The sequence below is a fragment of the Spea bombifrons genome, chromosome 2 (genome assembly GCF_027358695.1).
Source record: "Spea bombifrons isolate aSpeBom1 chromosome 2, aSpeBom1.2.pri, whole genome shotgun sequence".
Lineage (NCBI taxonomy): Eukaryota > Metazoa > Chordata > Amphibia > Anura > Pelobatidae > Spea > Spea bombifrons.
The window spans coordinates 24633053-24648113 of NC_071088.1; the positions used below are offsets into that span (position 1 = coordinate 24633053).

At 35.9% G+C, this 15061-nt stretch overlaps 1 protein-coding gene across 2 annotated transcripts in view; it reads left to right on the forward strand.

Moving 5' to 3' along the window:
• RAP1GAP2 (RAP1 GTPase activating protein 2) overlaps nucleotides 1–15061 on the forward strand; it is a 215044-nt gene that overhangs the window by 177685 nt on the left and 22298 nt on the right. For both annotated transcript variants that reach the window (XM_053457170.1, XM_053457171.1), the window contains 8 exons: nucleotides 2788–2823; nucleotides 3283–3327; nucleotides 10839–10871; nucleotides 11365–11574; nucleotides 11944–12047; nucleotides 12673–12751; nucleotides 13822–13875; nucleotides 13990–14073. In XM_053457170.1, coding sequence (XP_053313145.1) covers nucleotides 2788–2823; nucleotides 3283–3327; nucleotides 10839–10871; nucleotides 11365–11574; nucleotides 11944–12047; nucleotides 12673–12751; nucleotides 13822–13875; nucleotides 13990–14073 — 645 coding nt within the window. The remainder of the gene's footprint in view (nucleotides 1–2787; nucleotides 2824–3282; nucleotides 3328–10838; nucleotides 10872–11364; nucleotides 11575–11943; nucleotides 12048–12672; nucleotides 12752–13821; nucleotides 13876–13989; nucleotides 14074–15061) is intronic.

Here is a 15061-nt window from a genome sequence, read left to right on the forward strand (position 1 = left end):
AACTTATTCTATCATCTGTATTTGTGAGTGTATTCTAAAAATCATTTATTCATTTTACATTTAAAGACACAGTATACACTATGTGATGCCTGTATTTGTATTACATGTTATGAAGTAATAATCATATAAAGAGGATTCCTGTCTGAATCAGGTTTTATAAATTCCTAATAGCGCTTGTTTGCACTGAAGTGCACTTTGACACTGTATTCTTTAAAAACATACATATGTTTTAGAAAGCTTAATTATACATTTACCATGGGAAGCATCCATTTTAATCTCCTATTCTCATAATGTTCAGTTCATGGTTATTCTGATAATACCTGGGAACACTCTGAGTTTGACCCAGATTCTTGGGGTAAATCCCTGCTTCCCTGAATCTCTGGGTCATGTTCGTCTTTCTATGGGGCAGGGCAGAGGTCCTTAGCCACGCCCACTGGCTGCCCACATCCAACTCTTAACCAATGTAATGCTCACTGGGTCTAGACCTCCCCACCTCATTCGTTACCATGCCCATATATAGCCTCACCCCACCCCATTGCAATGCCATGCCCTCGGAAGGAGAGCTCTAGGTAGCTCGCCCTGGGAAGTTCCCAGATATATATAACAATAGCCTTGTTTTTTAGCATGTTGTGATTTATCTCATACTAATAACCAGCATGTCATAATTTTATATCCCACTATCCTATAATAATAATCTGACCTCTTGAGTATGTACACAAAATACTAGCAATGCCACAGGTTGCGTAAAAAGAACTTGACCCCCAACTGCACTGGGTTCCCGAACCAATCTTAGCAGAATCCCTTTGCAACCCGGACCTAGCAGAGTTCAGTTATATGTCTGTTTTGAGCCTCAGGACCCCTATCTAAGATGAACTATTTTCTCAACTCTTTGGCCGGGTCTTCTTTGATGATAATTGTTGCTAAATTGTCCTGCATTTGCGAGCCTCAACAACCCAAGACTTTCTGAAGAAAACCTTTATTGAAGGCCTACCAAAAAATTATTTCAATATGTATATTGTTAACAAGTTAAATGATGTAGCACTAATATCCTAAGCTGCTAAACCATTTACTTTCTTAACATATCACATACAGAAATATGCTCTAATGATTAAACTTTTCTATTACATCAAAACACACAATGGTCGGCTTCTGTGGTAATGTAGACCTCATGAATCTATGAAGATCCAGTAGTCAGGAGTAAGTTTCCTAAAATTGATTAGTCATATAGAACTTCTATGCCATCTTTATTCTTAAAGGACACGCATATTTCATTTTACTATAATTTGCAGCACATCAAAAGGTAATTTGTTCCATTTCTTTGAGTGCTTTCCTAAATGAATGACTCTTGCTGTCAACGTGGCATTTAATATCAAACTCATTTGTGTTACTAGATCTGAATTCCTTTTCTTGGGCTTCTGCCTGGTGCCAACTTGAACTTTGTGTACCTTTTGCTTATTACTGCTTGTTTAAACAGCTTAACTAGATTGCAGATACCACGTTCTCTTCCAGAATGTGAGTCAGACAGGAATTGCCAGCTCGTTTTCCCAGTAATTGCTGTATTGCACTATGTTTATGTCCGATGGAGCCCAGATTACTGGATGCCAAACAACATGCTAGAGCTTCAGTGCCATCTTTCATTTGGAACAGATAGCCATAGCTGTCAATGTCTGACAGAGAAACTAGAGTTGTCATTCCAGCTACTGCTTGACTAATAATCAAATACCTTTTAGATTAGTCAGCAATGATGGATGTTGTAGACAGTGGTGGAACTACAGGGGTCGCAGGGGTCGCGACTGCGACCGGGCCCTGGAGTTCTGCCAGTCAGGGGGGCCCAAGGGGTGCCGAGCGGTTGCTGAAAACGACCGCTCGGCAACTCTTGGGCCCCCCTGACTGACAGAAATCCAGGATGCCTCTGCTCCCCGCCGCTGCCGCCGCCGCTGCTGCCGCCTGCCTCAGCGCAGTGTTGGGAGCGTGAGGCGTTTTTCTCGGGTGCCGGCGTTTCACACTGAGCGCCGGGGCCCTTAACAGATTCTCGCACCGGGGCCCTGAGGTTTCTAGTTACGCCCCTGGTTGTAGACAACCATAGGATCAAAGGTTACTTACTTTTTTCTAAGTACTGATTCTTTTTGTAATCCTTATAATTAGAAGAGGTCATTTGCATGCAGGAATGCAACAAATATATAACATACGTTGTGGGATAAAGAAACAAGAAGAAACAAATAAAATAGAAAAGGCCATATTGTGTAATCATTAACCATTATGTATACACATTGATAACTCTGTTGAATACAAACCCTAAAATTCTACAAGGAAACATTTCCTTTATGGAAAATCTTTTAGTCTTGGCCATAATTGCTTAGGCTTTCTTTATTAAGCATACTCTCCCGAAGACCAGCTGCAAAAGTATTGGAGGCCACTGATGGTTAGCCATAAGGGATCAGAGATTTGTGCATGCTGCTGGTTTTTCATAATAACATTGGAAAATGTGTTATGTGGCGTGTATGTTTTGCATCTTTTTTTTTTTTAAGAAACACATTTTGGAATCCAGGAATGTAGAACCTGCAAATATCATACATGCGGAACTTATTACTATGTCCATTTAGGTTGATCTAGCAAAAAATATGTCCAATGTAAAAAAAAAGCATACATAATAGGAAACTGAGATGTATGTTCGCTGTGGGTCTATTCTTCTAGGATTGAGAAGTTGGTGCAGTTGGCTTGATACAAAATACTAGCAATGTTATGGTTTTGCTCTATTTTTCTAAACAATGTTTCTGTCTTTACCAGTCGGCAGAGTTTTTCGAAATGCTGGAAAGGATGCAGGTAAGAATGGGATTATCTTTAAAAAAATAGATATTTTAATGCTCACTCTGTTCATAAGTGGTTGTGCAATGTCAGAAGTTTTTGCAGCCACCAAGAGTCCATCTGATCTCTTACACTCAACCATGGAATGGAGGTGGCTAGCCCTCAGTAAAAGTGACACAGATTAAATATTTACAATACATTTACCTTAGTTGATATATATCTAAAAAGATAAAACTAGGGTTCTAGAATCCTTAATATTCTTTCTGCTTAGAAACACATTGGTTTAGAAGTCTTCATAGTCCTGGAAGAACATTGTAGGAAATACTATTCTGTTAACTGGTTAAAATATTTGTGCCTTTTTATTCTTAAAAAATAGCATTTTTTAAGATACTGTGAGATATTTTTTCCCTGTTATATGGAAAGAATGTTTTAAAAACATTCATTTACATTTTTATGTATTGTTCTATTTTCATTCAGGCTCCTAAACTAGAAGAACAGAAAAGTGGAAGTCAGAAAAACAAGGTTAGTTAAACCTAAAGACTGAACTGACAAACAGGGGCACAGGGGAGATATAAATAACGTGCAATAAAAGGCGTGCAGTTACCATATAATTAGGATATGCAATATATGGGCCAAAATTGGCAATTTATATAATTGTTATGATTTTAATACAGTTTTTTTTTCTTTTTAAGCCCCAGAGTTTTAATATTTTGAGATGACTACATCACCTCACTTTTCTATACATTTATATACTATATGTATTCACATGTATAAAGTTCACTCCTTCAGTAACTAGTATCTCGCAAGAATAAACTAAATTAAAAAAATAAGACTATAGGAATAAAGCGTTGTTACAATATTACCTTTTTATACATCGACCCCAGTGTACCATATAACAAGTTTTGGCTCTGCTCGGCAACTTTGCAGATATATAACATGATTTCTGTTTCATTGTAGAAGATAAAAGGATTAAGGTTTTATGTGAAAACAATAGCTGCTAAGAGGTTTGGAAAGCAACATGTATTATAGTCATTCATTTGATAATACGTAAGTGCCTATATATTGGAAACTGGATTATCATTGAATAGAAATGTTTTCTTAACGTTAAAAAAATGATACGCTCCTACCGTTTGTCACTAATTATAAATGGATTACTGATCTGGGTTAAAATAAAATCACGTTCAAAAGCAGGGACGCAAATATTTCTAAAGGTAAAAAAAAACAATAGTAGTATAGTATATTTAACCCTTCAATGTGAGCAATGGAATACTTATTTCTCCTCTCTTCTTCTTCTTCCCCACTCACAAAAATCCTGGATATGTTTTTATTATCTGTTCTAGAATCATGGAATTAAAGAACAGTTTTAGATGAACTAGGTGATCCAGGATTTGTGAGAGTGGATAATGAAAAAATCCTTTGCTCACTTTGAAGGGTTAAATATACTACACTATTATTGTTTTGGTTTTTTTTTCTTTACATGTATTTGCGCCCCAGCTTTTGAATGTGATTTGCAACTAAATTATTGGAGCAGTACTTGTGAGGGTGCAGCATCTACTGTTTAAAGGGTTAAGTTCTTGCTTTGTGTATCACTTGGTTTACCGTTTTCAATAAACCTTGCATAAAATAGTTAATTTGCATTTAATTTTAATGGTTCAAAGAATGTCAGGCAAAATGGTCGGCCCTCGCACATGTTCACTTCATCAAATCTGGCACTCTTCGAAAAAAAGTTTGGACATGTCTGCTCTAAAGTGTGAAAATGTGAAGGACATTGAAACAGTTTGCTGAAACAAGGAATTTTGCCACATGCCTTACACTAACTAGTAAGGTGCTGTAGCATCTCGAGTTAGTGGTAATTGGACTGGTCTAACTTGACTACACTCCAAATATGAACATCATATGAGCATTGACTGTTGGTCGAGTTGAGTGGTATTCACTTTCATATTTTGAGCCTTCCTTTGGGCTGTGTTGAGTTGCAATCAAAAGGTGTCTTTTAGGCAGGTCTAATGGAGGAGGCACACAAATATGGCTACTTTATAATATGGTTATATATGCTGGTGGGGTGTTAAAGTGAGATCAGCTGGGTGGCATGTTGGTAAACAGCCTGATCCCTGTCACTATGCAAGGATCAGGTGTTGTGATGGCGCAGGTACCCCCCATTCTACCCCCAATAAAATAAGAAAAACTCAAAATACCAACAAAATTTGATAAATATATATTTAATAAAAAACAGACAATCTTTTGTGAACTACAACAGATAGGATAATTATGAGAGGCGTAGCCTGCTAAAATGTGCGCTTCAGGCATGCAAAAAGGATACCACATGCTTAAACATTTCTATTTTGTATCCTGATTTTGTGTCTTAAGCAGAATTGTGTAACATAACCCTTTATTGTGGGTGCAAAATCAACATTAGCTCCATGTGCAGTTTACATAATGTACCACTACATGCATATGATGAATTTATTGAGGTGGTTTGGGCTTTGTAGAAACATATTTTGTTTTCATTAATTTTATTATTTTCTTTTGTAATGCTTGAGGAATTCATGTAAAAAGAAATCATTTTTGCGAGGGGTTTGTATTTTTAGCCATGTGTCATGTGATCTGATGCACCATTTCTCTGATACTAAGTATCTATGAATAGTTTAGCATGTCTTGAAAAAAATCTATAGGTTTTCCTAGGTAAAGTGAAAGTTTTTCTATTTGTAACATAAACCTAACTGAAGCAAAACTACAAAAAATAGCCATTTATCAAAGGGTTAAAATTCCATAGCCTCCATAGATTGTACGGGTTTAAATCCATTTTTACACTTTTTGCATGAAGAATATACTCATATTTCATATAGTAAGTGGTTAGATTTGCAGTAATTAAGTCATGTTATTTTTCAAATAAATACTACAATCTCAGTAATCATTTACAAATAACACAATAATAGTGTGCTAGAACAAGACACTTGCTTCAATATTTTGATCAGTGCGGATTGCTCATAGTCATTCATGATGAACTTATCACAAGGAATTCCAAGGGGAACGAAGAAGGAGTTTATCATGACATGTAGAATTTAAATTAGCATGCGTCCTAGATATTGCAAATCCTATTTAATGTATAGTGAATATGCATCTGAACTCATTTGGTAGTGTTCTGCGAGCCGAAAATTGTTCCTGTTAGTCAAGATTCAGATGAATGAATTATTTGTCACTATTTTTTTTTCTTTTTTCTGCGAATGAATGCAAACTCATAATTGTTTGTGAAAATGCAGACCGTCTGGCTGGCTCGTGCTGCACATTCGTTTAAACAATTTACTTCAGAGAGACTCTTGCTTTAAAATACAATGCAGAATATTGTAATTATGCAAGTAATTTGGTTTTGTAGAGGAAAATAATCTTCCAGTCTGAAAAGTCAGCAAATTTAAATTCCAAATTAGACATAATTGAGTTTGTCTGTTTAAATAGTATTTCTGCTTATGACTGCTTTATATAGAAACCCTGCTTATGATTAATAATTGATAGACATAATGTAAGAAATGTTTTAAATAGTTTAAATCTCCTGGCAGCTTCTGTTTGGTGAAGATCAGCAACAAATGAGCTTTGCTATTGACTGTAATGTTACCATAAGGTCCATGGGCCGGTGGAAACTGGTCACTTACTTTTCTATGAGTAGCATGACCTCATAGATCAGATTTCTCAGGTCCTACTGACACAAATATACCAGTGCACAAACGTATGAATGCATAAATATTATATCTGTCATGTATCATGGACCTACAGTAAGGTTACCTTGCTCAAATAACTTGTCAAACACTAAGGCAATATGACAACATGTGAACTAGATGTTGGGTTTCTCTCTACTGGTAATCTGTCTGATGGCCCACTCTCTTGGCCAGAGAAATATAACATTTTTTTGCCATAGATATGAAGTATACTTACTTGATTTAGATAGCATACCTTACTAGAACTCAACCAGACAGTCATAATACTTATGTTCCTTTTGCAGGTACCAGGAACTAGCTAACTATATTACAATTTAGACCTGAATCAACTCAAATAAACGAATTCACAAATACATAGAAATTAAATAAGTTAAAGGTGTATGAAGGTTAAGAAGTCACAAAAGTACCTGGTTAACAGGAAAAGGATTTCAACAGAAACAGTGTTTCCAACTAACAAGTTTTTTGCATAACTGTGACTTAGGGACCTCCTGGTGATGATACCAGATAGAAGATACAGTTGAGGTCCAGTATGTACTCATCTTTCCATTAGGCCCACACTCACATCAGTCTTTTTATATATGAATTGTGTCAACAGAACTATTATTTGCAGACACTGTTTTTATGTAAAGCTAAAAGAAGAGTTCTATTTTCCATTCTCTTTTCTTTCTTATGTAATTCTATCTAATTTGTTGCCGACGAGACCTGCCATGAAGTTAAAAGCCCATATTGCCTTTAAATCTTGTAGCATCTACAACCCATGCTGTTTAAAATCATGTTGCTCTTAAACGCACTGCTTTTTACTCATTGAGCTTCAGGGAGTATTTTTTTTCTTCCAAAACCCTGAAGAAATGTGTTGTCTAATCACTAACAAAGTAACTTCAAGATTGCGTTCACAGCTTCACCATGTGTACCGTACCAGTTTAGGATGTAACTGTAACACAGTCTAAAGATTATTTGTGCATTGGGATACTGATTGCGTGTGTATCCCAATAACACCTTTAATAAAAACAAAGTTTGCTTTTATGATATTCCTGTTACAGATCTTAAATGTTCCCCCCAGAATAATCTGCCATTTCTTCTGGATTGTAAACTGTCAATGTTATATTCCGAGAATCCTCAGGGTAGCAACAAAGTAGACAGACAATAGGTCTCTCTCAAAGACATTACATGGCAGAGACAGTACAAAGACAGTAAATTGCATTCATTATATTTGCCATACAACAAAGTTACATTTCAGTTCAGCACAGTTTTCAAATTGCAGCTAGATGGATATCGAGACAGGTCATTAACGACAGATTGCCTGCAGTCCTAGGGGAATTTCTATATAACTGTATATTCTTATTGCTTAACTTTTTGTTCAAAACGCCCATGATTATCTTTGTGTAATCTTGATTGAGCTATATTTATATTTTATGAACTCTACAGTGTGCTGAAAACACGCTTAGGTAACCCCCCCAATGCTTGTCTTAGGCTTTGGTATCTATGAATTGTACATCTTTGCCATTGGAATACATTGATTTCCAGCTGGCTGTGAACGATGGAAGCAGTTAGAGGACATCTCGATAGCTGTAGGTGGCCCAAACACACCTTAGATTGCCAAACACGTTGATTTCCTTCTTTCCACTTAATCTACGGTGTGTTGTTTGCTGTTTCTTTACGACTTCTTTTGTGCCATTTCATGCTATACATAATACATAATTATAATTGGATATAAACCTGATTATGGTGAATACTGCATTATAAAATGTCCCTGCTGATTGGCCTACTCGATTAGTTGCCACAGTGGTAAGACCACTCAATACATTTCTTATCACCTTTCTTATTGTCATTGCCTTGTAAGAAGGCCCTGTACTTACTGCTATCAAATACAGCTGACATTATGTTCACTCCTTTGGTTCAGCCACATTAAAACATATTTGTATTTTCAGTCCATGAAGAGGATCATAGATCATCAAAGTTCCATTGACCTCATTTGCTCTCCCTGATATGGGCAGGAGAATGTCTCAAATCTTAAAATACCTATCAGACCTTGTGTACCGTAAATTAGGCAGGGGTATCCTTTTGCTGACTGCCTTTGATATTAGGAAGGTTGAAAATTTCCATCAGTTGACATTGGCTTACAGTTTGTGGTCTGGGTGTGTGAGAGACAAAGTGAACAAAGGTTATTCCCTTCACCTCCATTCTTCAGTAATACACAATACACAATACACAAAATAATACACCCGTGAAAAATATATCTTTTTGGTTAAAAAAAAATATTTTGAAAAATATTCTGTTACAAAATAATTAAATGAGCAACAAATATAGTGTTAGGGGCTCTGAAAAAATATTATCATCTGTTATACTAAACAAAGTCCTCTTTTTGTAGCAGTAGACCATAACAAAATGTTCAACAGACTTTACGTCTTTGTGCACAGTTCTATATACGATTTTAAGCAGATCTGTAACTTCTCCAAAAAGTTACATGTTACCGTTGGGTAAAAATTGTGTACATATCTGATGTTGTTTATGGATTTTACTTTTTTTTTTTACAATGGCAATCCTAGTCACTGCCAATCTGCATCCCTATATAGCAACATTATAGCTGAATGGTATTGTTGTATTGTATCTGCAACCAAGAAATAATTCTATTTGAGACAGGTCTTATTTATGAATTAAGATTTTATCTATTGTCTTTTAGATACACAAATGTACTCAGAATAGCTTTTGCCAACTTTAATAGGGCCCCCTGTGGAATTTGTATTTCCACAATGTTATACCAATTACAATAACCAGCATGTATACAGTTTCTGGAACCTACACAGGAACTACAATAAACTAACATGAATTATAATAGTATTTGCTTGGAATTATTTTAATGTCTTTTTTTTTTAAAATGGTGTGATTGCATGCTGTAGAGAATATTTTTCTATGCAGGATCCATCAAACCTCCCTGCAGTTCTGTCTTTTATTGTACAAACAGCAATTATAAAACAATTACAGCTATGTACGTTTAATCTGTTTTAATTTCCCTGACCTTTTATATCCCTTAAGCATTAAACTTTCTGATTATTTTCCCCTGCCCTTTGGCTATATATACTGTATTTGCTTGATTATAAGATGACCCCCCAAAATGTGAATATTAATTTAGGAAAAAAAGAAAAAGCCCAAATATAAGACTACCCTATAAGAAAAACGTTTTACTAGTAACTATTATTTCACATGTAAACTCTTTTTTCATATTTAATAAAAACTATGATTGAGAAAAATGCATTTTTGTTTTTCCCTCTTTTTACTTGCCAACCTGCCCCCAGTTATGCACATCTGCCCCCCCCAGATATGCCTTTAAACCCTCCTATATGCCACTCTGCCCCCAAGATATGCCTTATACACCCTTTATGCCACTCTGCCTCCCTGATATTCCTTTTAATCCCCTATATGTCATTCTGCCTTCCTGATATTCCTTTTAACCCCCTATATGCCACTCCGCCTCCCTGATATTCCTTTTAACCCTCTATTTGCCACTCTGCCTCCCTGATATTCCTTTTAACCCCCTATATGCCACTCTGCCTCCCTGATATTCTTTTTATCCCCCTATATGTCATTCTGCCTTCCTGATATTCTTTTTAACACCTATATGCTACTCTGCCTCCAGAAAGCCCTTTAAAGCCCCCCATATGCCACTCTTACCCTCCCCCGACTTACCAGTGCTTCTTTAGACTTCTGCCCATGCTCCAGATTCCTTGGTGTCTAGTGGGGTAGCCGGCTTCCGCCAGAGCTTCTATGAATGAGCACCGGAAGGTCATGTAATGCCGGTGCTCCGTCATAGAAGCCCCAGCAGAAGTGGAGGTTGCAGACACCTGGATCATCTGGATCTTAGTCTTGTAGTCAGACCTCTGTTTGAGGTCTGAGTCGAAGACGACCATGAATATAAGACAATGGTTATTTTTCAGAGCATTTGAAAATCGAGCAAATACGGTAATAATAGTTTTAATAGATATTGCCATATTGGTTCCAGAGAACATTTACAGTGTAGATGAACAGTACATAAGTGTTTAAGGCCTCAGCAGTCCCTTGTTCAGACGTAGATTAGGCCTTTGAAACTAAAGTCCACATTAACTTGTAACTTTTAGGCATGAATCGCAAGTCTTTTACCTAAACTGTATACATGGAAGGAAATGTTATTTCTACTTTGGACACATATGGTCATTTCCTTCCCTCAGCACACACTGTGATTTAATTACTGCATTTATTCTTTAATTGCCTTCTTTGAAAAAATACAGTACAATCTAACATGCATTTAGTAATAATGTTCTAATAATGTTTAATTATTTTTCTTTTTCACAGGATGATTACATACCGTATCCCAGCATTGACGAGGTAACATTTGTTTTAATAATTGTAGGTGTAAATGGGTTTTTTCATACATTGATTTATCAACAATTGGAATGTTTGCTTAGTGTGTGACTGAATAAAATACTATGGAAATTATAATTCATATAGCACAGAGGCAATGTATTGTATAGATATTCTAGGTATATGCAATGCTGGTCAATCCATTTAAAGTGGCTGTTCCACCAGCTGTTAATTTTAATTGATAACTAAATGCAACATTAGCAACATCGTTCATAGTACTTGTGCATTTCCAAATCCTTCGTGGAATTAATTCTTTGATCAAGTAAACATTTGCATCATGTATATTTTTTCAGCTTCTTGTTTTTTCAAGGTTTACTAACAGAAAATTGGCTCATAGTGCCGTGAAGTACGTCAATAATAAACATGCATTAAAAGAGAGGGGGGGGGATCATAGTCCTGATATTTAAGTCAAGTTTCACATATGAACATAATACATCAACTTTTTTTTGCGCTGTAGATTTTGGAGAAAGACACAACATACCCACTGATTATCCTGCCACAGTTTGGAGGTTATTGGATAGAAGATCCTGAAAACCTAAGCACCCCAACTTCTTCGGATAGTAGCATCTGTGAAGACGACGATGAACCAATGAGTCCCAGTACCTATGGATATAAACTAGAATACAAAGGCTCGGCCCGCGCCTACAGAAAACATTTCCTAGGAAAGGTCTGTTCTTTTTAAATAAACATGGCAAAATAGACAAGACGCAAACTTTGTGTGGAATATGTATTATGCCTATATCTGAGGAGATCAATAGGGTTAGCCTATAATAATGTATATACAAATCTATCATCAATATGAATGTTGCGATGAAGTCAATGGTGACTGTAAGTTTGGGAGGATGATGGCTCAAAAATCATTTTTGTTCACCTATTATATTGAATCATATATGCAATATGACATCATACACACACACAAAATAATATATATATATATATATATGCATATTCTGTATTCATATCATTAGTCCAATTACAAGAAGTAGTCTTGCACAAATATCTGTATCTCTATTAACATTTGAACTCTTTATCTTAGGATCATCTAAATTTTTACTGCACTGGAAGTAGCCTTGGAAACATGATCCTTTCTATTAAATGTGAAGAAGCTGACAGCATAGAATATTTGAGAATTATACTCAGGTGGGCATTTTAAAAGGCCATTTGCAGATATATTTTGGGGTCTGTTTTTAAATGATGACTTTCGCCGAGGGGGGGGCATTTCTAGTGATATGAAGAAGCAAAAAAACAATACATACGTACAAAGTTAATGCTTACACAGTACTTGCTCTCGTGTCCAGTTTATGAGCTTCTTCTTGTAGTCATGCATGACTAAAATTAATTTAAAGACAACGTTAGTTATAAATGAGACAATATGTGTTAGAAATGGAAATTAGTATTTTCGCAGATAATGATAAAGCCAAAGCATTTATAATAGTATATAATAATTTGTATTAGTTAAAGAGGTAATTGATAGTGTTCATTTTTTATTTAACTTTATTACAGAGGCTGTGTGTATAGTTATTGTTGTTTATGAGGATTATTTAAATAGTTTACAGTAAGATTGGTCACATTTGCATAAATAATTGAAGTAGGTCAGAAAATAAGGAACATCTATTTTCGTATCGCTGGTCTAGTAGCCTTTTTTTTAACTGAACTTTTGTATAAAGTGCTAAGTGTAATATCCAGCCCTTACTATGGACAGGCAGATTCTCTATATTCATAGCATTTTTATATCCATAAGTACTATTTTTGCAATCTCTTCAAGGTCAAAAGCAAAGACTCTACATGAACGGATTCCATTGGCGGGATTCAGTAAGCTCCCCAGCATTCCTCAGATTGCAAAGGTAATCCTGACTGCTGAGAGTTTAATCAGTCATTAGGAAACTATGTCTGTCCTGTCACAAAATTAACATTAAAAAAAAAAAACTTTGGCAAGTTCTAAAATCGTGTCATTTTCCTTTCTAATAATTCCTATACAGAAAGAATGGTCACACACAGACTATATATCTGTTAACATGTCTGTTAATGGACCACGTATAAATGCAGCTAAGCATGGGGGATGTCCACCTCCAGTTCCCAACAGTTCCAGGTTGATACATCATGCGTGTTAATTGTTTGATTTACATAGTAATTAGAAATACTCAAAAAGCAAGATTACAGCTCTTGAAGCTGAATTGGCCATCGTTGCCTGTGTAAATAGCAAAATATAAAAATAGACCAAATAAAAGGAAAAAAAATACTATCCTTATAAAGAAAACTCTGCTAGGACTTCTCCAATCCCAACAACCTATGTAAAGAAGAACATATCACCAATCGATTGATAATGGGATAATAGGACTTGATGTCTCTTTAGAGATCCGAGTGTACATAAAAAGAAAGAAAAGGTACAGCACTATTTTATATTAAAATATAACAAAATATATTTCAATACACATGCTTAATATATGAACTGAGCGCCAGCTCAAGTGCAGAAGCACATTAAGTGTGGGTTACTGGTGCACTGCCTCGATAAGAACAAGGGCAAATGTAACATTCGCGAGTACACGCGAGCTGAGAAAGCAGCAACATCATCTGTGGAAATGAAAACGTAATATGTAATTCTCCGTCTAGTCACCTGAACACCCACGCAAATAAATAAAATACCAGATAGTTTAAAAATATAATACTAATGTCACCAATACCCCACATGTTTCATCAGATACACCGACTTCGTCATGGAGATAATCTCTCTTCTTCTTTCCTAAGTGGCGGCGCACTGGTAACCCATATCACTGAATGCACTTGAGCTGGTGTGAGTGTATTGAAATAAATGTTGTTATATTTTAATATAAAACATGCCTGTGTACATATAATCATAACGATGTGCAAGCCCTTGCTTTTCTTGATGACCACAGGAAACTCTTTTGTCTTTTAGGCATTATGTGATGATGCCACAGGACTGAAATTTAATCCTGTTCTGTATCCCAAGGTATGATGAACTTTATATATTACATGACACATTACACCATGGTTACTCATATATCCTGTGTTTTCACTAACTGATAAATATTAAAGTCTAACCACCACTTTCTATGGTTTTCAGGCTTCACAATTGATCGTTGCCTACGATGAACATGAAATCAATAATACATTCAAATTTGGAGTCATATATCAAAAGTTCAAGCAAGTAAGTAACCTAGTATGTCAAAGATGTCACCTGCGTCTTGCCGCCAATGGCCCGCTTCCTCCTGTAATACCCTTAATAAGGGGAGGCAAATTCCAGTGACTCAGTTATGTATTCACAAAGCAGGGAACAATGAGATATTTTGTTTCCCATGGCTCTGTGACATAGTTGACTAATGGCAAGGAGATATGATGTCATAAACCAGTTTTGTGAGTTGCTGATAATGTGGAATAGCAAGAGTACAGAGAAACACTAATCCCTTGTGACATAATTACAAGACTCAAGGATCTCATTCTAGAGTGGAAGGATGCGAGCAGAGCCCTCTTTATCCAGTGTGTCAGTTTATCGAAATCTATCAGTTTTGTCAGACCCCTTAAAATCTGCTGTGCAAAATTGTTGATCCTTTATAAATAAAAAGATAATAATAATCTGTAAAGCTTGTTTATACATGTTTATTGCAAACGAGGAGAAAGGTTAGAAGATGTCATAATCTACAACTAGAGGTTTACATGTAATATAAGGAAGTTATTTTACTCAGAAGGTGGTAGATTAGCGAAATGGCTTCCTAGCCGAAGTGGTAGGCTAAAACAGCGATTTAATCATGCATGGTATAGGCATAAAGCTGCCCTGAATCTAACACAATACAAAGACTGATTATGGTCTAAGTCATTATGTCAAGAAGAATGGGCGGGCTAGATGGGGCGAATGGTTCTTATCTACCATAAAATTCTACATTTCTATGTTTCTATTACTGACATTCAGCGCTGAAAGGTAAAGGGGACAGCAGAAAGATGTTTTAGAGACAATAACCTTTTAATAAATTGCTTTAGTTTATGAAAGCCCAAGAAACATATTGCACACAACACCAATCCAGGTAAAATCATGTAATACGTATATATTTTGGGGCACATCAGTAATAGTGCTGCAAATTAATCAATCAAGGTTGTGCTGAAGTGTGATGTCCTTCTGTTCTTGTATATTAGCTAGCCAT